The following is a 27339-nucleotide window of genomic DNA, read 5'->3' on the forward strand; positions in this document are numbered from 1 at the left end:
AATATTCATTTTACAAAGCTAAATAAAATTTATTTTATCAAACAGATTTTTTTACAATGCAATTTTATTTTTCAGTTGCTTATTTCTCTTCAAAAATAAAAATCCCTTTTTTTTATGTACTCACTTTCCCTTCTGGCTGCAAACCAGGTATTTAAAAAAAAATAAAGGATTGCCAGTTTTGCCAGCTGGGGATGAGAACCCGGCTGGTGAAATGTGGGTTCGGGAGGCAGTTAATCCAGCTTTTATGCTTTTTATGGTTTTATGAAAAAAAGAGGTTAAAAACCACATTTGGCTCCTTTCCATATATGCCACTGTTTTATTGGTGTTGTAGGAATGCAGTTAAAGGTTACTTAGATTTAAATTTTTTTGTTGTTATTAGTTAAAATCTTGTGTCAGTTAGATAAAGGCCCACAAACAGTGCATTCTACTAATTGGCCATGAGATAGATCCTTGAATCATCAGAAGTCACTGGTATTTTAAAATAATATATGCAGCATTTCCTTTAACATAAATATGTAAGTAGAATTTCTTCTGCTTTTTCAGGTTATTTTTTTGTTTTCTATTTGTTCTCAGATTACTCATTTCAAACAAGTAAAAATACATTCTTTAGGCTAATGATGAAAACTAGAATTTGTTGTTCTTCCAGAAAATGTTTTTGTTAGTTTGTGATTTACAAAACATTCTAGAAAAGCATAGGATCTAAACTTGTGTTCATATCCTACCAGTGAAGTTTTCAGTTTTTTAGCCGTAAAGCAAACATTGATATAATTGAATTAAAAATCTTTTCATAATAGAAATGCTTACTGAATAGATCTTTTAAGTAACATATTTTTTCTTATAAATTATATCCTTTGTCTTTAAATACCCTACCAAAGTGCCTTTCGTAGTATTTTTAGGTAATCATAATGTAACTGTCAAAAATATCACCTGTAATTCTGTGAGATTATTGATAAATTTTAAATAAAAGTCATGTAAGAGTAATCTTCCAGAAAATATTTAATTTGAACCAAGGAAGTTTGGAACACAAGTACTACTTTGTCCTTATCAAATGTTCTCTTTTGTAATCGGTTGTAAGTGTTTTTAAATTGATAAATTCATATATGTGGTTTTCCTGATCTGGTTTTCCAAAGCTGAGAGGATCAAATAAAGTAAGCTTTAAGATTATCAAATACAGTTTTAAAATAAAATATTCAAAGTTGCATATGGATGAGGAATATTCCATTGGATGAAGAACAAATCTGATAAAAAGATAAAACCAAATTTTTCCTGGGGCAAATGGTAAGTTACCATGTTCCCATTTGAACACATTGCTCCAACATAGGCAAACGGATACTTTTATATCTTTTCTAACTAAATTTATTTTGCCTGTAATATATTTTGGGAAAAATTTAAGGACATATACCACACAGATATTAAGTCCATTTTTTTGCTGTAACAAATTTTTGTTGTGAGGTACAAAGCTGTGGCTATTAAAGTTTATTACACCTCATACCATAAGCTATTATATTCACTTTGTCAATTAAATAGTTCCAGAAAGAGTTGAAACATACAGGGACCTCCAAAGGTTTTCAAACTTAATGATTGTCTTGCCCTGTAGACTTCTCCATTACATTGCCTTTGTTTACTACTGTCTTTCACTGTTTAATTTGTATTACTTAGTTCTTCTTAAAGCAAGAATGTGTAGTGCATGTTATATGCTCTATAATCAGCACACCCTAGCTCTGAGTTGTTACTTAAAGTCCACATGGGTGGAACCAGAATGAAAAAGTCACTAGGCCTAAGAAAAAATATGTAAATATGCTAGCTAACGTTTTTCATTTGATCCTTATGTATATTCATGTACTTGGGATTTTTTTTTTGTACGACCTGCCCCTTTTTTTGTACACTGGCCATTTCTGGATATATATTGAATGTTCCACATATTTGATGTGATTTGTGTTTTTTGTAGGATGCTTCACAGTTTAAATGTCAAGATCTCAGAATAGACTACCTAGGCTTTGAAAGTTAAGATTCATTTTTATATAAAAATCTTATGTTTTATGAATAATGCTTTAAAAGTTAACATATAATAATTAATCTTTTTACTGATTTCACTTTTAGGTGTTAGAAGATAATGACTATGGCCGAGCAGTAGACTGGTGGGGCCTAGGGGTTGTCATGTATGAAATGATGTGTGGGAGGTTACCTTTCTACAACCAGGACCATGAGAAACTTTTTGAATTAATATTAATGGAAGACATTAAGTTTCCTCGAACACTCTCTTCAGATGCAAAATCATTGCTTTCAGGGCTCTTGATAAAGGATCCAAATAAACGGTAAGCCTTGACGCTCAGCGAATTACTGATGAATGTGGTTAAAAATTGAGATATGGAAATTAATTCAAATATAACTAACTCCAAGAAGCAATGTATTTGGTGTAGACATCTTCCCACTGAGATCCTGACTTATTTTTAACTGCATAATATAGAACATTTAAAAATTTTTCTCGACTCTTTCCTAACTTGGAACTTTTATGCAGATTTACCAAATAAGGATTTTGAGAGTTTCATTATCCATATTATGAGTGAAAATTTGTTAATTGCTCTGTTACTTGATCTTGTGGGGATAGGAGAATCCCTTTTCTTTCAGTCTCTGGGCCTTTGTATTTCTTATAAAAGGAATAGACCTATTTTTCAATACTCTCCTCTCACCCGCAGCCTGTGTTAACATATCTAATTGCTTTTTTTTTTTTTTTTTTTGAAACGGAGTATCACTCTGCCACCCAGGCTGGAGTGCAGTGGCGCGATCTTGGCTCACTGCACCCTCCGCTTCCCAGGTTCAAGTGATTCTCCTGCTTCAGCCTCCTGAGTAGCTGGAACTACAAGCACCCCCACCACACCTGGCTAATTTTTGTCTTTTTAGTAGAGATGGGGTTTTGCTAAGTTGGCCAGGCTGGTCTTGAACTCCTGACCTCAAGTTATCCACCCGCCTCGGCCTCCCAAAGTGCTGGAATTACAGGCGTGAGCCACCACATCCGGCCTCTAACTGCTTTTTTGTCATTTGAAAATAGTCTTTTCTATGCATAGCTGAAAGGGTTGATGGCAAAAAAACTGTACACACTTTGTATTTCTGTTTTTGTAGCTATGGCTATGACTTGAAGAATCCTATGGCTCTTGCTGCTTTGTTCAGTGAACTACAGTATTTTGTATGCATGTTTATACATTCATTCATGTTTATAAATTCATAAATCATGTGAAATGACTATTAATTTTCAAAATGTCTCTTAATATGTGTGTTTGTATATGTATATATCTGCCTTCCCATCTAGGTATCTATGCATATCAGTATTTCTCTGAGTCTACTCATTTGAAGCATAGATGATTTCACATATTGTTGAATCTTTTATAATACCTCACATAGGGTTTTATGAAAATGTTTTATTTATGGTTGATGCTCATATATATATGTATATGTATATGTATATACTGACTGGATTAATGAGTGAATGCCAAAAAGTTGGATTTTTAACTCTATCTTAGAAATGGTTTTCATTGCATTCTTCTAGCTTTTAACCTTATAAGGAGCATGACTTTATCTTCAGCAGAAATAAGCAAACATAATAAAAGAGATACTGTCTTTTTGCTTTGTGAAGAATTATTCAAGAATCATTTTGTAATCCTAGCTACAGACATTATTTATATGTGTAAAGTGATTTTGTTTTCTTTTTCAGAGCACTTTCACATACATTAACTCCCTGGCTTTTTCAGTGGGTGGATAGGGGAGATACTATTCTCATTTCCATTTCATTGAGTTGAAAACAAAGGCCCAGAGAGGGTTAGGTGATTTATTCAAGGTCTCTCAGAACATTCGTGCAGACCAAGAGTAGAAATCAAGTTTCTCGGTGCCTATTTGGTATTTCGTATGTATCTTATTTACAATGCAACAATTTCTTAGTTCAAGTTTTGAAATGTGTTCCGTTTAATAGCATTCTTTTACAATTAAGTAAGGAGCAGCACCTGGTGATAGGTAACCTTTAAACAGAGTAGTGACTTATCTTTTTTTTTTCTTTTTCTTTTTTCTTTTTTTTTTTTTGAGAGGTGGTCTCGCTCTGTCATCTGGGCTGGAGTGCAGTGGCACGATCTTGACCCGCTGCAACCTCCGCCTCCTGGGTTCAAGCAATTCCCCTGCCTCAGCCTCCTGACCTCCTGAGTAGCTGGGAGTACAGGTGCACACCACCACACCTGGCTATTTTTTTTTTTTGTATTTAAGTAGAGACGGGGTTTCACCATGTTGGCCAGGATGGTCTCCATCTCCTGACCTCGTGTTCCACCCACCTCGGCTTTCCAAAGTGCTGGGATTACAGGCGTGAGCCACCGTGTCCAGCCAACTTTTATCTATTTGATTTTTTGGTCTAATATTTGGCTTGGTATTCAAGGCAGTGAATTTTTATCTCATCCTTTTCTTATTCTGGCAGGCAACTTTGACCACCCTTTACTTTGTGGCCCTCTATATAAATGGCTAGTAGAACAAAATTTACTTGTGGTTTTCATGTGTATGTCTCATTCTTTTTTCTTTTTTTTTAATTTGTCAGCCCACTCTGTGAATAGCACATAGTCAGTACTTAGGAACTACTGAATGAATGTGAGGCAAATTCTTAGAACGTTAGCCGCCTGGTATGTATTAATAGAATAATTCCTGTTTGTTCACCAGGAGGTTGTTATTGATCTAATGAGAAGATGCAGTATTTTCAACGATCTAATAATTTCTTTTATAATAGATGTGTCAACCCCTCCACTGCTGCAGCAAAAACAGGGGATACAAGGATGAGTGAGATGAACCAGTCTCTGCTCTAGACGTTCATAGAATAATCTGGGGCACAAAACATGTACTCACAGATGCTCAGGTCAAACTACATACAAAGTACTGTTGAAATTATTGGCTTTGTCTAGGGGATTAGGGGACTTGAGCTGAATCAGAAAGGAGTTCGAATTTGCATTGGCACTCAAGCACAGAAATTTACATGTAGAGTTTAGCTAGGATTGCAAAAGAACATGGCATTTGAGAAGCTCAGTGACTAGAGTGTAGAATATGAGTTGGGTAACATTGGGAAATGAAGCTGATATTAGATAATAAGGATCTTAGGTTTCTTAGAAAATATTTAATCTTTATTCAGAAGAGGATGAGATAGTGCTTAAGTATTTAGAGCAAGGGATAGTATAATCAGATTTGTGTCATGAAAAGGTAACTCTGGCATCTTTGTCATGGACAGATTAGATGAGTGAGGATCCAGGGGCAGGCAGAGCAGTTAAAAGTGTTTATTGGGCCGGGCACAGTGGCTTACGCCTGTAATCCCAGCACTTTGGGAGACCGAGGCAGGAAGATCACTTGAGGTTGGGAGTTCAGGGACCAATCTGGGCAACATAGCAAGATTCATCTCTGTTAAAAAAGAAATGCTGGGTGAGGTGGCACATGCTGTAGTCCCAGCTACTTGGGAGGCTGAGGTGGGAGAATGGCTGGAGCCCAGGAGGTCGAGACTGCAGTGAGCCAAGTTGACACCATTGCACTCCAGCCTGGGCAATAGAGTGAGTCCCTGTCTTTTTTTTTTTTTTTTAAAGAATATTTATGGAATTGTTCAGATAATAGATGGAGTCCTACCTGAAGCAGTAGTACACAAGTGATAGAGGTTATGATTAACTAGAAACTGTGAGGAAGTAGGAGGAGTCAGGAATCCCTCTGAGGTTTCCAGCTAGGGTGATTAACAGACAGGGTATGCAAACCAACGAGACTTGATGGGGGTAGATGTTGATAATAACTTTGGGTACACTGAGTCTGAAGTTTCTATATAAAACCAAGATGGAAATGTCAAGTGAGCAGCTGGAAATAATAGAATCAATGCTTAAAAAAACACAGTAACTGACTATATGGATTGGGAGCCATAACTATATCTAGGAGGTAGCTAGAGCCAAGTTAGTAGTGGCGAGGGTAGTGGATAAGGAGAAGAGGGCCTCAGGACAGAATCTTAGGGAACCTCAGTTTCAGGGGCAGAAAGAAAAGGAAACTAACAAGGATCTTGAAGTCTTTGGAAACATAAGTAATGATAGCATTATAATACAACTCTTCATTTTTTCTACACAGCTATTTTAAATACTACTGGAATTTTTCTGGTATGTCTTATTGAATTGCTGTTAGTGCTATCCAAGGGTCAACTATCATTTTGCTTTTATTTCTTACTCTCCATCCTTTATGTTCATTCTGTTAGCCCCTCCTTTATCTTCCTATGCAGAGTTGATAGGAAAAACATGACCTCATGTATTCAGTAACATTAGGAAAATGTGAATTCTGTGATGTTCCTAATAGTAAAGGAATTCATAGTAGCTGAGGATTTAGTTTGGCATTCTGATACTGGAGTTTAGTATTCTAGACATAAATATCTTACTTCAAAGCATATTTTGTTATTATTTTTGAAGTCTTAAATTGTATATTAGAGAGTCATTGACACTGAAATTTTTGACAGTTTCACACATTGAGGAAGTGTGTTAAAGAATTTCTCCTAGCTTCTAAAATGGAAGTCTGATTGTATTCTCAGACTTTGCATAGTATTCATAGCTGATATTTTAGTTTTACATGTATTTGATAAATATAGAATAAATGCTGGCTATGTTCAAAACCAAAGTATTGCTAGAAAACTTGAGGAGTTACAAAAATGGATAACTAAAGCTGGATTAAAACATTTTATTTACAAAATGATTATGATTCTCCACTCCAACTCCCATCTCAAGTACAATTCAAATGAAAACAGTATTGAAATAAACTATAACATAAGTGTAAGAAAATGCCATGGAGCTTTGATGTTTCTCATGCAGACTATGTTGATGCATGCTTGAAAATATTAAATGCTTTTCAGAAACGTGTTTTGGTGCTTTTGCTTCTCTGGTTCCCTAAGCACAAGCTTAGAATGCCTTTTGGATAATCCAGCACTCTCCTTGTCTTCAAAGGAGTTTGCAGTCTCCTGGGGAAGAAACCCTACACAATTGAAATAGAATGAAAAAGAGGGCAGGGTCTGAAATGCTGAGCTCTCACTGAATACAGAACTACCAGTCTGAAAATTCCAAATGCAAACATCAAACAGCACTATTATGATCAAACCTACAAGTCCCATCTCTGGGGTGTAGTTCATTTAGAGAATTTTATAAGGATCTGGGAGTTGGAGACCCAGCTGATGTGAATCATTTATCATCACTAAAGATACTCAGGTATCAGTTGACTGTTTTCCATTTTGACTGTGTGTCAAAGGATCCTAGGTTCTTCCCAGTCATGTGTTTCTTAGATCTAATAACCAGAAGTCATTAGAATTGTATAATTATAAATGATTTCCAACCTACGACGGCTTGACAATTTTTTGACTTTATCATGGTGCAAAAGTGATGCGTATTTAGTATGCTCCTCAACTAATGATGGAATTGCATCCAGATAAACCCATCTTAAGTTGAAATGTGGGTTTATCTAGACATAACCCATCGTTAAGTTTAGGAGCATCTGTATTTGTTTTCTGTGACCTACTTGGTTTTCTTCCAACCCAGTGGTGTGTTGGAGTTAGCATATACCGGCTCTCAAGAACCAACTGTGAAATTTTCACCAATTTTGTGAGCTGGTTGTAGATTATGGTCATTATTAAAAATTATATAAATTTACTAGTTAAGAATAGGAAAAGCAAAGGTCATAGATACTCAAAACTCATTACTCCTTAATTTGTTAAGTTTCACTGTTATCTGTATTTTTGAGATTAGTTATGTCTGCTGTATCTCTATGGACATAATATATAATGGTTTTCTACGATGCGTCTCTTTCTGCCTACGTGTTCAGTGACATCTTACTGGTAGCTCAAAATTGGCCACGGTGGGAGAATTTATATCACCAGAATTGGCAAATAGTATGAGTTGGGGCTGGACTTACGGTCTTGTTGATTGTTTAGACTTAAGAGAAAATGTTAATAATGCAGATTAAATTTAAAAGTTTGTTGTGTCCATATTCGTTACATTGTAAATAGCACCAAAAAGTGAGTCTTCTTCCACTGTCCCAAAGTTATTAACCATTTAGCAAAGAAGTCACTCACATAACTGACAAGTGAAGTTCTGAAGTCTCCATTGTATCACTTTCAGCTTTGACTTTAGCATAAACGAAATGTCAACCAGTATTCATGTTGAAACTAATCGTAAGTTGCATCCATTAGTGGCTTTGGAGTACAACAAAAATTAACAAGTTTTCTGTGAGAATCAGGTGACTAATTTACAATACACAACATTGTATATTCTATGATCTTTGTAAATTTTGTTTTGCATTCTTTATATCAGTAAAATTTAAATTTTTATGTCTGGGGTGTGGTTGTGGCTAGGTCAGGCAAGGTTCGGTCTCAGCAGCTCCATGGCTGCTCTGCTCTGAGCACCTGGTATCTACTATGCCCTTGGAAAAAAAAAAAAAATTATATTTGTATAAATGCATGATTGCTCACAGAGAGCTGGTTGTTAAGCACTTACCGGTACATATCATTTCTAATAATGAACAAGTCCAAATAAAGCCAACTATATTAAATTCAGATATATAGGTTTATTTTCTCTTCCTTTTCTTGTTCTTTTTCCCTCATTTCCTCCTGTTCTTTCTATTTCTCACTTTTAGTTCCTTTATTCTTAGTAATATGTACTATATTAAATTGAATAAGCCAGAAAACACCAGAATTTCCTTACCTATTATTAATCCATTTTCATACTGCTATGAAGAAATACCTGAGACTGCATAATTTATAAAGAAAAAGGGGTTTATTGGACTCACAGTTCCACTTGGCTAGGGAGGCCTCACAATCATAGTAGAAGGTGAAGGAGAAGCAGAGGCACATCTTACATGGCGGCACCCAAGAGCATGTGCAGGGGAACCGCCCTTTGTAAAACCATCAGATCTCATGAGACTTACTGACTCTCATGAGAACAGCATGGGAAAAACCCGCCCCCATGATTCAGTTACCTCCCACCTGGTCCCTCCCATGACACATGGGGATTATGGGAGCTACAGTTCAAGATGAGATTTGGGTGGGGACACAGCCAAACAACATTCCTATGTTGTTTCTAACCATTGCAGTGACCCACCAGCAAATATTATTATTCCTCACTCTGCAGATTAGAAAACTGAGGTTAAGCCTCTTTTCTGTTGTCACACATCTCATAAGTGCCAGAGATGGTTGCTTCTTCCAGATCTATCTCCAAAGCCTCTGCTCTTTTCCAAATACTATACTCTTCTGAAGCTAGTTCTTATAACCATATTAGGAAAAATAGAACTTACAGCAAAAGCTGTTTACTTTTAGAGCTGTTTATCCCAAGAACTATTTATTGTGCAGAAAATTACACTTTCACAAAACCTTTTTTTTTTTGTTATGCTTTGAGCTTATGTAAATGTTTTGTACTTAATTTTATTTCTGTTCTCATAGCCTTGGTGGAGGACCAGATGATGCAAAAGAAATTATGAGACACAGTTTCTTTTCTGGAGTAAACTGGCAAGATGTATATGATAAAAAGGTAAGATATCTTTATGGCATAGTGTGTATATATTTTGGCTGCACTGCTAAAATGAATTTATAGTAAAAATACTTTAAGTGATTAAAAGTTAATGATGTAATGATACTTTCCATTTTACCGACATTTAAGTGATTACTGAACTTCTGTGCACAAAATTTTACTTATAATTTTGACTCCCTAAATGCCTCTTGAAATTTTACTCAATATGATCACAGAATTTATTTTTCTATTTTTTCCCATAATAATTTGTTAGTTTGCCTCTCGTTATTTCTTTAATTTTAAAAAAGATACCCAGTATTATTTTTTCTTTAAAAAACTAGTTAAAAATTTTTAATTTGCCCTTATGTCTTTAATTTTAAACACTTCAGATTCATTTATACAAATCTTTGTTTTAAAAGGAATTTAAAGAAATTTGTTTTTAATATTTAATGAAGTAGTAAACACAATGTCTTATTTTGGACTTTTCTGTCATTTGAAACAGAACTTTATTGCCCACAAAATGAATACTGCTAGGCCAGGCATGGTGGCTCATGCCTGTAATCCCAGCACTTTGGAAGGCTGAGGTGGGAGGATCACTTGAGGCCAGGAGTTTGAGACCAGCATGGGCAACACAGTGAGACCCCATCTCTACAAGAAAAATAAAAAAATCAGTTGGGCGTGGTGGCACACTCCTGAGGAGGCTGCTAAGGCAGGCAGGAGAATCGCTTGAGCCCAGGAGGTTGAGGTTGAGGCTGCAGTGAGCTATGATTACACCACTGTACTCCAGCCTGGATGACAGAGTGAGACCCAATCGCTTAAAAAAAAAAAAAAAAAAAAAGAATACTACTAATTATATATGTTTAGTTTTATTGTGATCTGCTTATTACTTGTTTTTATTTATTTATGTATTTTTTGAGGCAAGGTCTCTGTTGGCCAGGCTGGAGTGCAGTGGCACAATCACAGCTCAGCAGCCTCTACCTCTCACCTCAGCCTCCCAAGTAACTCGAACTGCAGGTGTGAGTTACCATACCTGCCTAATTTTTTGGTACTTTTTGTAGGTTTTGCCATGTTGCCTGGTATGATATTGAATTCCTGGGCTCAAACAATCCTCCCTCCTTGGCCTCCCAAAGTGCTGGGATTATGTGAACCACTGCACCCACCCTTCTTGTTTTAAATACTGCAATTTTTGCTTGAGTTCAGGAACGGGATATTATTATGTCTGTCCCCCGCTACCCGCTTTTTTTTTTTTTAAACCACCTCAGATATTGTTAGTACATTCATTGATTTTGATATTTTGATTTTCAGATGCTTATATAAAATTTTTACTATGAAATATTTTTCATTCAATAATTTACTCCAAATTTTTCTGTAATTATTTTTAGTTCATCCCTTTCAGTTTATTCCAACATTTCATATTTTTCTCTGAAACATTTATTAGTCAACAACATTTATTTCGGGTCTATTATGTGCCAGGTGTTCTTCTCCGTTAAGCCTTAAGGTAAAGATAGAATTATGTCATATGAATTAGATGAGTTAGGAGGAAGTAACACAAGCACTTCATGTCTGTATTATGTTATTGGTCACTGGGAGTGTGGTGATTTTCGATCTGTTTCTTGTAACTAGGAATTTAAAATAGGTGCCTCATGTTAGACACCTCTACTCGATTCAACTCACATATCCTGAGTTTCTTCTATGTCTAAAGTACCATGTTAAGTACTGAATCCTTCACAACTTTGATGAGAAGCATTTGAGCATTCTTAAATGTGCTAAATGTTTATTATCTTCTTATAGACAATTTTACATCCACTTTGTCTCACTGAGGATGTTCCTTATGAGTTGCATGCATATATAGGAATGCCCCTAATGAGCTGTGCACTGTTTTCATCGTGTCAGTACACAACAAAAAAACCTGGAAGAGATGAGGGCTTGCTGTGTCTCCCAGAAATCATGCATGGTTTTATTTTTAATAAATAGCTAATAATAAGCTACAACTAAATATCATCCCTTCTAGACACCCTCTTCTAGGAGGACTTACTCCAAAAAAAAGAAGAGGAAAAGAACCATTTCTTTAAGAGACAGTGGTTGGGGTACCAATGTGGCCCTGTAAATTCAAAGAAGGGCCAAAATATGGACCTCCTTAGTCCTGTGAGGACAATAAGATTAGCTACAAAGTTTCCTTATCTCAGTGTTCAGCTATTCATGTTAAATAAGAGTTTGGCCCCACCTGGAGAAAGCTCTGAGAGCCCAACCAGTGTACCAGTAAGGAAGCAAGGCCTATCCTGTCTCAGCTCCACTGGGCTAGACACGCCCAGTGTAAAGGTGATAGTAAGACAGCCAGCAGCTACCATGTGGGAATGGAATTAGGGGAGCCAGCAGCTCTGGCAGGGAGGAGGAGCTGCCAAAACAACTTCTGATGACGTATGTAGATAAATTCCTTCAAGTTGTTATAATTATTTTTTTTAAATGGGTGCCACTTAATTTGAGCAGAAGTGTTAAATATCTTGCATAAAGAAGCACAACCAAAAAATGACTGTTTCTGTAAATAATAGATTGGTCGTGGATTGATGCCATCTACAGGCTTACTCACGGCATCCTGCGTGACCCCCGAGGCTCTGGTGTTCTCTGCAGCCCCATACATACTTGAAGGAGCAACTTTATTATAGCAGCACTTTTAAATTTCAGTTTCTTTCTGAAAGGAAAATGTGATTGAGTCTATTTGGGTTTGTATCATATCACAGATGAACACGAAATTAATTTTGAGAACCAGCCTGACGTTAGTAGCTGTTTTAATGAATTCAGTTAAAATTTCAGTGTTTCAGTGTAAATTACTAAATCATTTATAAAATAAAACATTTTTATGGAGTCCTTATATCTTTAAAATGTGTAATTTATTGTAAAAGTCAATTAATTCCTAAGATCAGGGATTATTGTTACATTTTTATTAATAAGTTTTGGTAAATTTATTCTTGTTAATTTATTATCACATAATTATTGGCTATTTTTCTACTTATTGCTGCACATCAAGAGGTGATGGCACATCTAGAGATTCTGGCATCTGTTGAGGAGGTCTGAATCTCTTCCTAGGCAAAGTAAAAAGTGAAGTAATCTGAATTACAAGTAGCGTGATGTTCCACTCTAAAGAGCACAGTATCAAAACATGAAAGAACAAAGTTGGATCCTGGTCCTGGATTTGCTTCTTGCTTTCTTTGTGGACATGGACAGGTCATTTACTCACGCAAAAGATACGATTCTTTAAGTACCTTCAAGCTTTAAGATTCTCTAGCAGGGTGTTTTGTAGCATGAATTTATCTAGATTAATGTCTATATAGATTTCTACATAAATTTTACACTCTGTCAGTCTGCTAAGATTTTGTGTGAGACTGTGTTGAATCTGTAGATAGATTTAGGGAGAGCTGACATCTTAACAATGAGTCTTCAGATCCATGAATGCAATTTATCTCCATTTATTTAGGTCATCTTTAATTTCTCTCAGTAATGTTTTGTAATTTTCAATGTTTAAGTCTTACACAAATTTTGTTAGGTTTATCCTTAAGTGTTTCATGTCTTCCAAGGGAAATGATATTTAGAATTTCATTTTCACTTTGTTTTGCTGCCACTATATAGAAATACAGTTGGTTTTTTCATACTGACCTTTTCTCCTGCAGGCTTGCAAGAATTAGTTGTAGTAACCTTTTTTGTAGATTACTTACAATTCTCTGCACAGACAATCATATCTTCTGTAAATAAAGTTTTACTTCATTTCTAATCTGTATGCATTTTCTTCTTCTTTTGCCTTTCTGTATTGGCTAAGACCCTCAATATAATGTGAATAGTGGTAAGAGTGAGCATCCTGACTTTGTTTCTAGTCTTAGGGAGAAAAGCCCCTTTCACCATTAAATATGATGTTAATGAGCACATCTAGCAGCCAGATCTGGGTTTCTAAATATTATTCTCCAATAAAAGGAATCAAGGCTCCTTGAGGGTGTGACTGATTTCAGCACTATTATGGGGGAAGAAAAAAAGATGAGCCTGGAGAATTTTGTGATGTCAGAAAGTAAGGAGGGAGCCTTAAAAAAAAAAAAAAAAAAAAAAAAGGGCAAGACATAGAAAGTACCCAAACCTGAAGAGTCCTCTGGCAAAAGCTGAAACAATTTCAGTAATAAAATATATAGTGTTAGTTTATGATCCAAAGGATAAAATATGTAATCATGAGTCTATATTGCATAAATAAGTGATTGATTGTCTAAATAAATAAAGTGTTGAGAGGGACATGTCTTCCTTACAGATGAATTCCAATTAATGTAAAAGAGGTGAGGAAAGTAGGAAATTACCATTAAAACTCCTGAGTGAAAATTGCTCATTCAGGATTCACCTATGAATGCTAAAATTAGTAAGCAAAAGTTTAGGAAAGAGGATATTTCCATACTCTCAAGATATCTCCCTGTGAATATTTATCATTTACAAAGGTAAAATGACTAACTTTACAGTGGAGAGATCTGGAAAACACAGTTTTAACCAAGTGATCACGGTTAACATCACCAGTAAGTAAGATACTGACTTCATGGAACCCATGATAAGATGCTCTGAGAACGGCACATCACTTTTGAAGTGCTCTCCTCCGAGATGCATAACCTCAATATAATCGTGAGGAAACCTGAAAAACTCACATGGCAGGACATTCCTCAAAATACCTGGCCTGATAACTTCAAAAGTGTCAACCTCGTGATAGACAAAGAATGATGATGGAACTCTCATAGATTGGAGAAACTAAGGTGGCATGATAGACTTAATTGCAATGTGGGATCCTGGGTTGGGTCCTGGACTAGGCAGGGGCATTGGTAGAAAAACTGGTGAAATCGAAATAAAGTTGGTAGTTTAGTTAATAGTATTGTACTGATGTTAATTTCTTTGTTTTGATATTCATACTGTGGCTATATAAGATACTAACATTAGAGGAAGGTGGGTAAAGGGTATATGGTAACTATGTGTGCTATATTTTTGTAAGTCTTCTCTAAGCCCAGAATTATTTGAATATAATATGTTATAAAAACATGATGTTAATATAGGTGTTTTACACCTCCTTTATCAGATTGAGGCAGTTCTAGACCTAGGTTACTGAGAGTTTTTAAAATCATGAATGGGTATTGAGTTTTATTAAAGCTTTTTCTGCACTTACTGCAATGCTCATATGACTTTTCTCTTTTATGTCCTATTAAAATGGTGAATTAACATTGATTTTCCAAAGTTGAGTGAACCTTGCATTCTGTTGAAAAACCCACTTGTTCATGACGTGTTGTTATATATTGCGAGCATTGGCACATTGTATTTCTAAGGCTATTTGTATCCTGAAGTCCTGAGCGATATTACTATGTCATCTTCTTTTCCTGAAATGTCTTTGTATAATTTTCACTGCAGGATCATGTTTGCTTTTTGAAAACAAAAGGAGAAGTACTTCTCTTTTCTCTTTGATTTTATAGAATTGTTTTTGTGGGATTTGTATTATTTATTAACAAAATATTTGGTGGGATTTACCAGTGAAGCTCTCCCTAGACCTGGAGTTTTGTCTTTGTTGGTAAGTTTTTCACTGTGAATTCAATTTATTTAATAGTTGCAGGGCTGTTGTGGTTATCTGTTGTTACTCAGATGAATTTTGCTCTTTGTGTCTTTCAGGGAATTTGTCATCTAAGTGAAGTTTCTCTCTAAGGACTGTTAGTCATGCTTTGCACATTTTGATGTGCTGTGTTTTTATTTCAAAAGAGTTTTAATTCCCCTTGTGATTCCTTCTTAAGGGTTATTTGTAAGTGTGTTGATTAATTTCCAATTTCCAAATATTTCCAATTTTCCGTAATTCCATAATTTCCAAATATATGGATTTTTCAGTTATCTTTCTGTTACTGATTCCTAGCTTAATTCTCTTGTGGTTGGAGAACACAGTTTATATGATTTTAATTGTTTTACACTTTGGAAGATTTGTTTTATGGCCCAGAAAATGACTTACGCTGCTGTATATTCTATATATACTTGAAAGAATCTCTACATTGACCCTTGAACAATGCGGGAGTTAGGGGCACCATGCTCAACCCAGTAACTTTTCACTCCCCAGAAACTTAACTACTAGTAGCCTACTGTTGACCAGAAGCTTTAATGAACAGTTAACACATATTTTGTATGTTATGTGTATTATATACTGTATTTTTATAATATAGTAAGCTACAGGAAAGGAATATTATTAATAAAATAAGGGAGAAAAAATATATTTACTATTCATGAAGTGGAAGTGGATTATCATAAAGGTCTTCCTCTTCATTGTCTTCATGTTAAGTAGGCTGAGGAGGAGTAGGAAGACGAGGGATTGGACTTGGCTGTCTCAAGAGGTGGCAGAGGCAGAAGAAAATTCGGGTGTAAGTGGGCCTATGCAGTTCCAACTCATGTTGTTCAAGGGTCAGCTGTATTCTGCTTTTATTGCATAAATTGTTCTACTAGTGTTCATCAGGTCAAGACAGCTAGTAGTATTGTTCATGTCTTCTATATTCTTACTGGTTTTCTGCCTACTTGTTCTATTGGTTTCTGAAAAAGGATTGTTGATATTGTCAACTGTAATCGTGAACTTTATCTTTTAGGTTTTGCCTCATGTATTTTGAAGCCCCATTGTTAGTTGCATACATATATAGATTAAGAATTGTTTTCTTGGTGAATTTACCTCATCTTTTTTTTTCTTTTTCTTTTTTTTTTTTTTTAAGAGATGTGGGTCTTGCTATTTTGTCCAGGTTGAATTTGAACTCCTGGGCTCAAGCAGTCCTCTTGCCTCAGCCTTTCAAGTAGCTGGGATTGCAGGCATACATCACTGCACTCATCTTTACCTCCTTATCCTTAGGAAATGTTCTTCTGTATAGACAGCAGCAATCTTTGTTTTGAAATCTACTTCATCTGATATTAATATAAGTACTCCACCTTTCTTTTGCTTTTGTGTAATATATCTTTTCCCATCATTATACCTTTATCCTATGCCAATTATATTTAAGTGGATATTCTTTTAGACAGCATGTAGTCGATTCTTGTTTTTTTTCTTATTCGTTAGAAACTATGACTTAATGTAATGTGTAGCCCATTTTCATTTAATGCACTTAATGACATAGTTGGGTTTAAATATACCATCTTGCTGTTTGTTTATTTTTTTCTTTGTTGCTTTTTTTCTCTTTGCCTTCTTTTGGATTTGTTGAATATTTTATGGTTCCATTTTATCACTGCTATTGTCTCATTGTATGTCTGTTTTATTGTTTGGAGGTTGTTTCTAGAGTTTGCAGTACACATGTTTAACTTAGTCTACCTTCAGTCATAACCAATTTACATACAAGAGCGTATTTCTATTTCCTCCTATTCTTTAGGCTATTATTTGCTTACAGTTTACTTTCACATATGTTAATAAACACCACAATACATGGTAATGGTAATTAGATTTTGCTTTAGATAATTATATTTTAAAGTGGTTGAAAATGCTACACATTAACCATTATTAGCACTCTCCATTCCTTTATATAGACTATGCTTCTATCTGCCATCATTGTTTTCTTGATTTTCTTTACTATAAGGCTCCTTTAACTCCACTTCCACCTCCCTGGGTTTGGAAACCTTCATGGGAAAATGTGTTTGAAGGAATACAGGATTGGGAAACGAAGGAAATGTGACATTTCAGAATGGGAAAACAATGTGAGAAAAAAATAAAGTAGTAACAAGAGAAGTGCATGAAGATATGCTGACTGGAGGAACTGGAATCTGTGGTGGATAGAATCTGGATGTAAACAGCGGACAGGTGGCCCGTGAATACAGTGCGGCTTCTTGAAAGTTGACCTCGTATGTTTGCTTGATCTACTTACCAGAACTGTAGATGCTGAAGTAAGGAAATGACATGCGGTAACTGGATTTTTTTCAAGTTTTGTTGGAATAGACTCGTAGGGAGAAGAGTCTGGAAAAGGGAATCTCATTAAGAGACTACTGCAGTAATACAGTGTTAAGTGACAGAGCCCTTAATAAAGGAGAACACAGGCAACGAAGGGAAAGGAAGTGTGAATTCCACAGAAATTATAAAGAAATTGAGGACTCCTATTTTAAGTCTAGCAATACTGGGGAAAATACTGGGAGAAAGTTTAAGGAAGAGGATTATAGTTGGTTTTGGTAATTAATTTCAGATAGAGTTGTCTAATGGCTAGAAATATAGCACTAACTTTTGGGAGTGAGAATGGAAGTATGTATGTCTGGAAATTCAGAGTTTAATTAGAGCTGTGGAAATGATTAAGGAGGAGAGGGCTAAGGAAATGGATAGGAGAGAGGGAAGAGAAGATTTGAAAGGGGAGTCAGGAAGGAGGGAAGCAATGAGAACGTGGAAGGTTGGGATTGAGTGCTGGAAAATATTCATGGTCAATAATGGAAGTTGGTTTGGGGACACATTTTTGCAAAGTGTATCAAGATCATTTGTGAAGCATCATGCCAAAGTTGAAGTGGAACTTTTCTGAGTCGTGACTTTCTACTTTCTGGTTGAGATATTCAGCCTGAAGAGCTTGGTGATTGATGGCAGTTACGCAGAGGTTAATGATTGTAAGCTACTGCTTTTACAAGTGAAGCAGGGCCAGAGGAGTAGAACAGATGCACCAATGGAAGAGAAATAAAAGGCTGAAAATAGGTTTCTATTTGATATTTTCCTTATCACAATCAAATAATGGCCCACTTTTAAACTTTGGGTCAAAGAAAGATGTGTTCCAAATATCTGCTAGACATTCTGCTGGCTAGCCCTTCTAATTAGTGTCTTCTTTTGGTCATGAGGCATTGTACTTAGGATATAAAAACACAAACAGCTGTCAAAACCAGTGTTATTTCTGGCATGAAATGTATACAGGTAAAGCTTTAAAAGCCTTCAAATTGGGTTAGGAAATACAACTAGATTTTCCTTACAAAATCTCACCTAGAATAAAATTACACAGCAAACTGGAAAAAATAATGAGGAGAAGCTTAATCAAATGACACAAAAAGTAAACAGAGGCAACAATAATAATTTGGGGCTAAGTAGATTTCAGATATTAAATGTGATTAGTAGATCATTTGTAGCATAAATGATGAAACATATTTATTTGCACCAAATAACAGCATCTACATACACAAAACAAACACTATTAAAAATGCAAGAATTAACTCAAGATGGATTGGAGACATAAATATAAGACTTGAAGCCATAAAAAATTCTAGAAGAAAACCTGTGAAAAATTCTTCCGGAGATTTACCTAGGCAAAGAATTCGTGACTTAAGTCCCCAAAAGCAAATACAGTAAAAACAAAAATAAATAAATGGGGCTTAATTAAACTCACAAGCTTCTCCACGGCAAAAGAAATCATCAACAAAGTAAATAGACAACCTACAAATTGGGAGGAAATATTTGCAAACTTTACTTCTGAAAAAGGACTAATACTCAGAATCTATAAGGAACTCAAATCAGCAACAAAAAAGTCAAATAATTCCATTAAAAAGTGGGCAAACAACATGAATACACATTTCTCAAAAGAAGATATATGCAAGTGGTCAGTAAACATAGGAAAAAATGTTCAACATCCCTACAAATCCTCAGGAAACTACAAAATAAAACCACAATGAGATACTATTTTACCCCAATCAGAATGGTCATTTTTAAAAAGTCAAAAAACAATAGATGTTAATGTAGATGCAGTAAAAATAGAATGATTACATGCTGTTGGTGGGAATGTAAATTAATACAACCTCTATGGAAAACAGTATGGAGATTTCTCAAAGAACTACTGGTAGATGTACCATTCGATCCAGGAATTCCACTAGTAGGTATCTACGCAAAGGAAAGGAAGTCATTCTATACAAAAGGATACATTTACTCATATGTTTATTGCAGCACAATTCACAATTGCAAAGATAGCTAATCAACGTAAGTCCTCATTAACCAGTGAGTGGATAAAGGAAATGGAATGCACACACACACACAAACACACCTTGGAATATCACTAGCCATAAAAAAGAACAAAATAATGTATTTTGCAGCACTTAGATGGAACTGAAGGCCATTATCCTAAATGAGGTAACTCAGGATCAGAAAATCAAATACTGCATGTTCTCACTTAGAAGTTGGAGCTAAGCTATGTGTATGCAGAGGTCTACAGAGTAGTAGAGTGGACAGTGGGGGCTCAGAATGAGGGGAGGATGGAAGAGGGAGGCGAGGGAAGAAAAGTCACCTGCTGGGTACAACGTACACTGTTTGGGTGGTAGGTACACTAAAGCCCAGAGCTGACCACTGTACAATTCATCTATGTAACTAAAAACCACTGGACCCCTAAAGCTATTGAAATTTTTAAAACATATTAAAAATTTTAATGCAAGGCAGCTGATAGAAATACACTTATTTAACATGTCTAGAGGTTTATCAGTTCATTGATATTTACAGAGATCTGGCTTTTGCTGTTGTTAGTTTTTCTCCACTGATTTTCTGTTCTCAGTTTCATTGATTTCTGCTCTAATTTTAATTATATCTTTTCTTCTCCTTACTTTGGATTTAATTTGCTCTTTTTCTAGTTTTCTAACCTGAAAGCTTAGATTATTTGTTTTAGATCTTTTCTAATTTGTGCATTCAATGCTATAAATTTTCCTCGAAGCATTATTTTAACTGTATCTCACAAATTTTGATGTTTTATTTTCATTTAGTTAGAAATAGTATTAAGTTTTATTGAATTATTTAATATGTATGTTGTTTAGAAATGTATTGTTTAGTCTACAGGTATTTTGGAGCTTTCCAACTATCTTTCTGTTACTGATTTCCAGTTTAATTTCACTGTGGTCTGAGACCATACTTTTACATGATTTTTAAAAATTTGTTAAAGGTGCATTTTATGGCCCAGAACATGGTCTATCATGATGAATGTTCTGTGTGAGAAGAGCTGTGTATTCTGCTTTTCTTGGATAAAATATTCCACAAATGTTGATATTAAATCCAGCTGATTGATGGTGCTGTTTAGTTCAGTTATGTCCTTAACTGACTGGGGAGACATGTTGATGTGTCCAACTATAATAGTAGTGTCATCTGTTTCTCCTTCCAGTTCTATCAGTTTTTGCCTCACATATTTTAATTCTGTTGCTGGACACATACACATTAAGAAGCGTTACGTTCTCTTGGAGAATTGGCCCGGATACCATTATGTAATGCCCCTCTTTATCTCTGATAGTTTTCCTTGCCCTACTTTGTCTTAAATTAACATAGCTCCTCCCACTTTCTTTAAATTACTGTGTGTGCCTATCTTTTTCCATCCCTTTACTTTTAATCTAGCAGTGTCTTTATTTTGAAAGTGGGTTTCTTGTAGACCATATAGTTAGATCTTGTTTTTTTTAATCTACTCTGACAGTCTCTGTCTTTTAGCTGATGTCTTTAGACTGCTGACATTAAAAATGATGATTGATACAGTTGGATTAATATCTACCATATTTCTTACAGTTTTTTATTCATTGCGCTTGCTGTTTCTTTCTGTGTGTGTATCCCATTTTTATTCTGCCTTCTCTGGTTTAATTGAGCATTGTATAAGACAACATTTTTCCCTCTCATAGCATATTAATTGAGTAAATTATACTTTTTAAACTGTTTTTAACTGCCAGCCCTTGAGTTTGAAGTATACATTTATAACTAATTCAAGTCCTCTTTTAAATAGCACTGTAACATTTCACAGATAGTACAAGTGCCATATAACAGTATTCCCTGATCCTCCTGCCTATCCCTTACAACACTGCTGTCATAAATTTCACTTACCCATGAGCTGTAATCAAAAAATACATTGTTGCTATCATTATTTTGAGCAAACTGTTATCTTAGATTAAGAATAGTAAGAACAGAATTTTATGTTACTTTTATTTATTCCTTTTCTAATATTCTTCCTTTCTTCACATAGATACAAATTTGTAACCTATATTATTTTCCTTTTTTTTTTTGGAGACAGAGTCTTGCTCTGTTGCCCAGGCTGGAGTGTTCAGCTCACTTCAGCCTCAAATTCCTGGACTCAAGCAACCCTCTCACCTCAGCCTCCCACAGAGCTGGGACTGAAAGCATAGGCCACCACGCATGGCTAATTTTGTTTATTTTTTTGTAGAGACAAGGTCTCACTCACTATGTTGCCCAAGCTGGTCTTGAACTCCTGGGCTTAAGGGATCCTCCCACCTTGGCCTTCCAAAGTGCTGATATTATAGATGTGAGCCACCACACCTGGCCTATATTCCTTCTTTTTGATAAACTTCTTTTGACATTTCCCTCAGGGCAGTCTACTGGCAACAGATTGCCTCAGTTTTTGTCTGAGAAATTCTTTGTTTTTCCTTGACTTTTGAAGGATGATTTTGCTGGATACAGAATTCTAAGGTTGGTGGGTTTTTCTTTCAATGCTGTTAAATATTTCACTCCACTTTAGTCTTGTTTGCACGATTTCTAAAGAGAAATCCAATTTAATTCTTTGTTCCTTTTTAAGTAAGGTTGTTTGTTGTTGTTTTCTGGCTTCTTTCAAGATTTTATCTTTGTCTCTGATTTTTCTGCAGTTCAAATAATGATGTGTCCGGGTGTAGACTTTAGGTATTTATGTTTGCTTTTTCTTTCTTTCTTTTTTTTTTTAGACGGAGTCGCACTCTGTCAACCAGGCTGGAGTGCAGTGGCTTGATCTCGGCTCACTGCAACCTCCGCCTCCCGGGTTCAAGCGACTCACTGCCTCAGCCCTCTGAGTAGCTGGGATTACAGGCACCTGCCACCAAGCCCGGCTAATTTTTGTATTTTTTTTAGTAGAGGCGGGGTTTCACCATGTTGGCCAGGCTGGTCTTGAACTCCTGACCACTCCTGACCACTCGAACTCCTGACCACTTTGGGAGGCCCGCCTTGGCCTCCCAAAGTGCTGGGATTACAGGCGTGAGCCACTGCCCCCAGCCTGTGTTTGCTTTTCTCTGAGCTTCCTGGATCTATGATTTGGAGACTGTCCTTAATTTTGAAAAATCATCCTGAGTCATTACTGCTTAAAATATTTTTTCAGTTCCTTTCTCTCTTCCTATTTTGATATTTTCATTGCAAATGTATTTTACCTTTTGTAACTATCCTAAAGTTTCTGAATGTTCTGCCTTTTCATTGTTTTCTTCTGTTTGTGTTTCATTTTTGGAAATTTATATTGATAATTTTTCAGGCTCACTGATTGTTTCTTTGGCCATGTTCAGTCTATTTAAATAAGTCCTTCAAAGGCATTCTTAATTTCTGTTGTAATTTTTTTATTTGTAGCATTCCCTTTTTATTCCTTCTTAGAGTTTCCATAACTCTGCCTACATTACCCATTTGTTTTTACATGTAGTCCACTTTTTTCCATTAAAACCCTTGGTATATTGATCATAGATGCTGTAAATTCCTAGTCTAATAATTCCATATCTGTATCTGGTTCTGATGCTTGTGCTTTAAACTTTTTTCTTTTCGTCTTTTAGTATGCTATGTAATTTTTGGTTGAACATGTACATAAGTACTGGGTAAAAGACACTGAGGTAAATAGCCCTCCAGTGGAGGTTTTATATGTCTTTGGATAGTTTAGCCAGCTCAACTAACTTACTAATTTTAGTACCCATTTTTTTTTAATTTAAGGATATAGTCTGCATAGATGATTATTTCATCTATTTCCACTCTGAGTTTTATTGTATTTTTTTTTAACCTTATTACACTGATCAGGATTACTGGAACCATGCTGTTTCAAAATGGTGAGATTAAACATTGCATCCCCCATTGAGTATTACATTAGTTGTAGGTTTTTAATACATGCCATCTCTTGGGTTGACAAAATTTTCCAATATTCCCTGTGTTTTGAGCACTTTTATTATAAATGGCTTCTGGATTTATGTTTATGTTTATTTCTATTTTAATTGGTTAATACAGTGTATCACATTGATTTTTTAGTATTACATTAATCTTGCATATCTAGAAGAAAACAGTCACAGAATATTATCTTTTTTATATATTGCTAAATTTGATTTGTTACTATTTTGAGGATTTTGCATCTATGTTCATTAGAGATGCTGTGTTATACTTTTCTTATACGTCTGAGTTTAGAATCACAATAATGCTGGACACATAAAATGAGTGGTGTTCCCTTCTCTTCTGGTTTATGGAAGAGATTGCATAGACTTGATGTATTTCTTCTTTAAATGTTTGACAGAATTCTCCTGTGAGGCCTTCTGGGTCAGAACGAAAGAAAGTCAGTTTCTTTAATGGATGTAGGGTAATTATAGTTATCCTTTTTTTTTTTTTTAAATGAGATTTGGTAGTCTGTGTGTAGTTCAAGGAATTTGAAAATTTTATGTCATTGCTGGATTTATTGGAATTAAGTGATTTTATTATTTTCAAAGAACTAGACTTTATGTTCATTTATTTTTGTTTCTGTTTTATTTTTCTGTTTTTTCTATATTTTCTGCTTTTTATTTATTTATTTTTGTTTATTAAGTTGTGTTCGTGATTTGAATTCTTTTATGATAGAGTCATATGTTGCTATATATTTACCTCCCAACACTGCTTTATCTGCATCCTGTAAATTTTGATATGTTGTATTTTGATTTAACTTTATTTCAAAATGCTTAAATTTTTTTGGCAGTTGCTTCTTTAACCCTATGAATTACTGCAGTGTTTTGTTTGATGTACAATATTTGCAGATACTTCAGCTGTCTTTCTGTTTTTGATGACTGTTTTACTTCTGCTATTATTAGACGATGTATTTTGTATAATTTCAGATCTTTTAAATTTATTGATTTATTTAAGAGGTGGGCAGATCATGAGGTCAGGAGATCGAGACCATCCTGGCCTAACACATTGAAACCCATCTCTACTAAAAATACAAAAAATTAGCCGGGCGAGGTGGCGGCGCCTGTAGTCCCAGCTACTCTGGGAGGCTGAGGCAGGAGAATGGCGTGAACCTGGAAGGCGGAGCTTGCAGTGAGCCGAGATGGCACCACTGCACTACAGCCTGGGTGACAGAGCGAGACTCCATTTCAAATATATATATAGTTTATACTGTTGAATCATATGCACTTGAAGAGAATGGGTACTTTGTTCTTGTGTAGAATATTCTATAAATGTCAATGATAGAATTGGTTGGTTAATAGTGTTAAGTCTTCTGCCTCCTTACTGATAGCTTAATGGCTTGCTCTTATCAGTTACTAAGAGAGAAGCGAAACATTCAACTATAATTCTGGCGTTGACTATTTCTGTTTATAGTTCTATCAGTTTTGACCTTTTTTTAGTTCCATGTTTAGATGTACCAAAATTGTAGTATTATTATATCTTTTTGGTAGTTTTACCTCTTCATTATTTTGGTTAACCAATTTATTGGTGTAAAGATTACAACAGAAATAAATGAAATCGATAATTGAAAAGCAATGGAGAATAGTGACTGAAACCAAAAGCTGGTTATTTGAAAAAATCAACAAAACTGACAAAACTTTAAATGGATTGACTAAGGAGGAAAAAGAGAAAAATGAAATACTGAATCAGAAATGAAAAAAAGGATATTACTACTGACTTTAGAGAAATAGAAAGGGTTATAAGAGAATACTCTGAAGAACCATATGCCACCAAGCTGAGTAACCTAGATGAAATGGACACATTTCTGGAAATACACAAATCACCAAAAAGACTTAAGAATACATTGAAAATCCAAATAGACCCCATAACTCTTAAAGAAATCAAATCACTAATCATAAACCTCGCAGCAAAGAAAAGCCCAGGGCCAGATGGCTTTACTGGGGAAGTCTATTCAACACTTAAAGAAAAATTAATGCCAGTCCTTCTCAAACTCTTCAAAAAATTTGAAGAGGAGTGAACACTCTCTCACTTGCTCTATTATCCTGATGTCAAAACCGGAGGCATTTTAAGAAAAGAAAACTACAGACCAGTGTCCCTAATGAATACAGATGCAAACTTTCTTAACAAAATACTTGCAAACCATTCAGCAGTATAATTAAAGGATTGTACACCTTAACCAAGTAGATTTATTCCAGGAATGCAAGGATGTTTCAACGTATAAAAATTAATCAGTGTAATGTCCCACATTAATAGAATGAAGGAGAAAACCTGCATGATCATTTCAACTGATGGGCAGCATTTGACAAAATTCAACACTGGTTTATGATAAAAACACACACACACACACACTCACACACAAAACTAGGAATAGAAGGAAACTGCCACAACATGATAAAGGTCATATATTAAAAACTCTTGGAAAGACTGTCGTTTAAGGGATCATTTCAATAGTTTGGAAAACCCTCAGCTCACATTATATTCATTGGTGAAAGACTGAAATTTTTTTCCCTGAGATAAGGAAGAAAACAAAGATACCCACTTTCAACACTTCTGTTTAATGTGACATTGGAAGCTGTAGCCAGAGGAGTTAAATAAGAGAAATAAAAAGCAATAAAATTTGAAAGGAAGAAATAAAACTACCCCTACTAATAGGTGACATGATCTTGTATGTAGACAACCCTAAAACACACACACACACATGCCACACTTGTGGCTCTCTTAGAATTAATACATTCAGTAAAGTTGCAGCATGCAAAAGCAAGCTAGAAAATACATTGTATTTCTATATACTAGCTATCAACAATGTAAAAAGGAACTTAGGAAGATCAATTTCATTCAAAATAGCATCAAAAAATGTCTTGGGAATAAATTTAACCTGGGAGGCGCAAGACTTGTACACTGCCAACTACGAAACATTACTGAAAGAAAGAAAAGAAGACATAAATGAATGGAAAGCCATCTCATGTTTATATATTGGATATTTAATATTAAGATGAGAGTACTCAAAATGATAATACAGACTCAGAGCAGTTTTTTCTTATGGTAGAATACTATTCAAGAATAAAAAAACGAGTAACTCAAATTTATAAGTATCAATATTGATAAATCTCTAAAAACAAACACAGAAAAACAAATTACTGAGGATATTTATAGAATACCATACTACAAAAACTGAAAATGCACCATAAAAAGCATTGTATTTATGACCAAATATATATATGGGAGAAAAGTATAAAAAATTGCATGCAAATGATATGAAGTAACTTCAGGACAATATTTGCTTGAATCATAGGTGATTGCCATTCTCACAGGTTAAAATGGTTGAACCTTTCCAGGTGCAGTGACTCATTCCTGTGATCCCAGCATTTTGGGAGGCCAAGGTAGGAGGTTTCCTCGAGCCCAGGAGTTCAAGACCAATGGCAAAACCCCACCTTTACTAAAAATCACAAAAAATTAGCCGGGCATGGTGGTGCAAGACTGTTAGTCTCAGCCACTCAGGAGGCTGAGGTGGGAGGATCAGTTGAGCCTAGGAGATCAAGGCTGCAATGATCTGTGACCACGCTACTGCCTCTCCAGCTTGGGTGACAGAACGAGGCCTCGTCTCAAAAAATAGATAGATAGATAGATAGATAGATAGATAGATAGATAGATAGATAGATAGATAGATAGAATGAACATCAATGAGTAGGAAGAAATTAGTATTTAGCAGTAACTATTTTACATCTGAAAAAAACATGTTTGAAAATACATATGGTCCAATGTTAACATCCATTAGACTTGATTATCTTATTTTCTATTCCTAATGCTTAAAATAGTTCTTTTTTAATTTTTAATTCAAGTGGAAGTTAAAAGAAATAGAACACCAACCTTAGGCTACTCAAGAAAATTGAAGAGTAGTAATGTCCACTTTGTCATTTCTGATTGTGTTTATTCAGATCATCTTTCTTTTTCAGTTATTCTAGC

The 27339-nt window shown here is 35.2% G+C and overlaps 1 protein-coding gene across 3 annotated transcripts in view; it reads left to right on the forward strand.

Annotated features, from left to right (window-relative positions):
• The window catches only part of AKT3 (AKT serine/threonine kinase 3), a 361571-nt gene that overhangs the window by 302382 nt on the left and 31850 nt on the right, over window positions 1–27339 (forward strand). For 2 of the 3 annotated variants that reach the window (XM_028845179.2, NM_001266640.1), the window contains 2 exon segments: window positions 2101–2315; window positions 9455–9542. In XM_028845179.2, the coding sequence (XP_028701012.1) occupies window positions 2101–2315; window positions 9455–9542 (303 nt within the window). 3 annotated transcript variants of the gene reach the window in all.

Source organism: Macaca mulatta, chromosome 1, assembly GCF_049350105.2.
Source record: "Macaca mulatta isolate MMU2019108-1 chromosome 1, T2T-MMU8v2.0, whole genome shotgun sequence".
In the NCBI taxonomy this organism is placed as follows: domain Eukaryota; kingdom Metazoa; phylum Chordata; class Mammalia; order Primates; family Cercopithecidae; genus Macaca; species Macaca mulatta.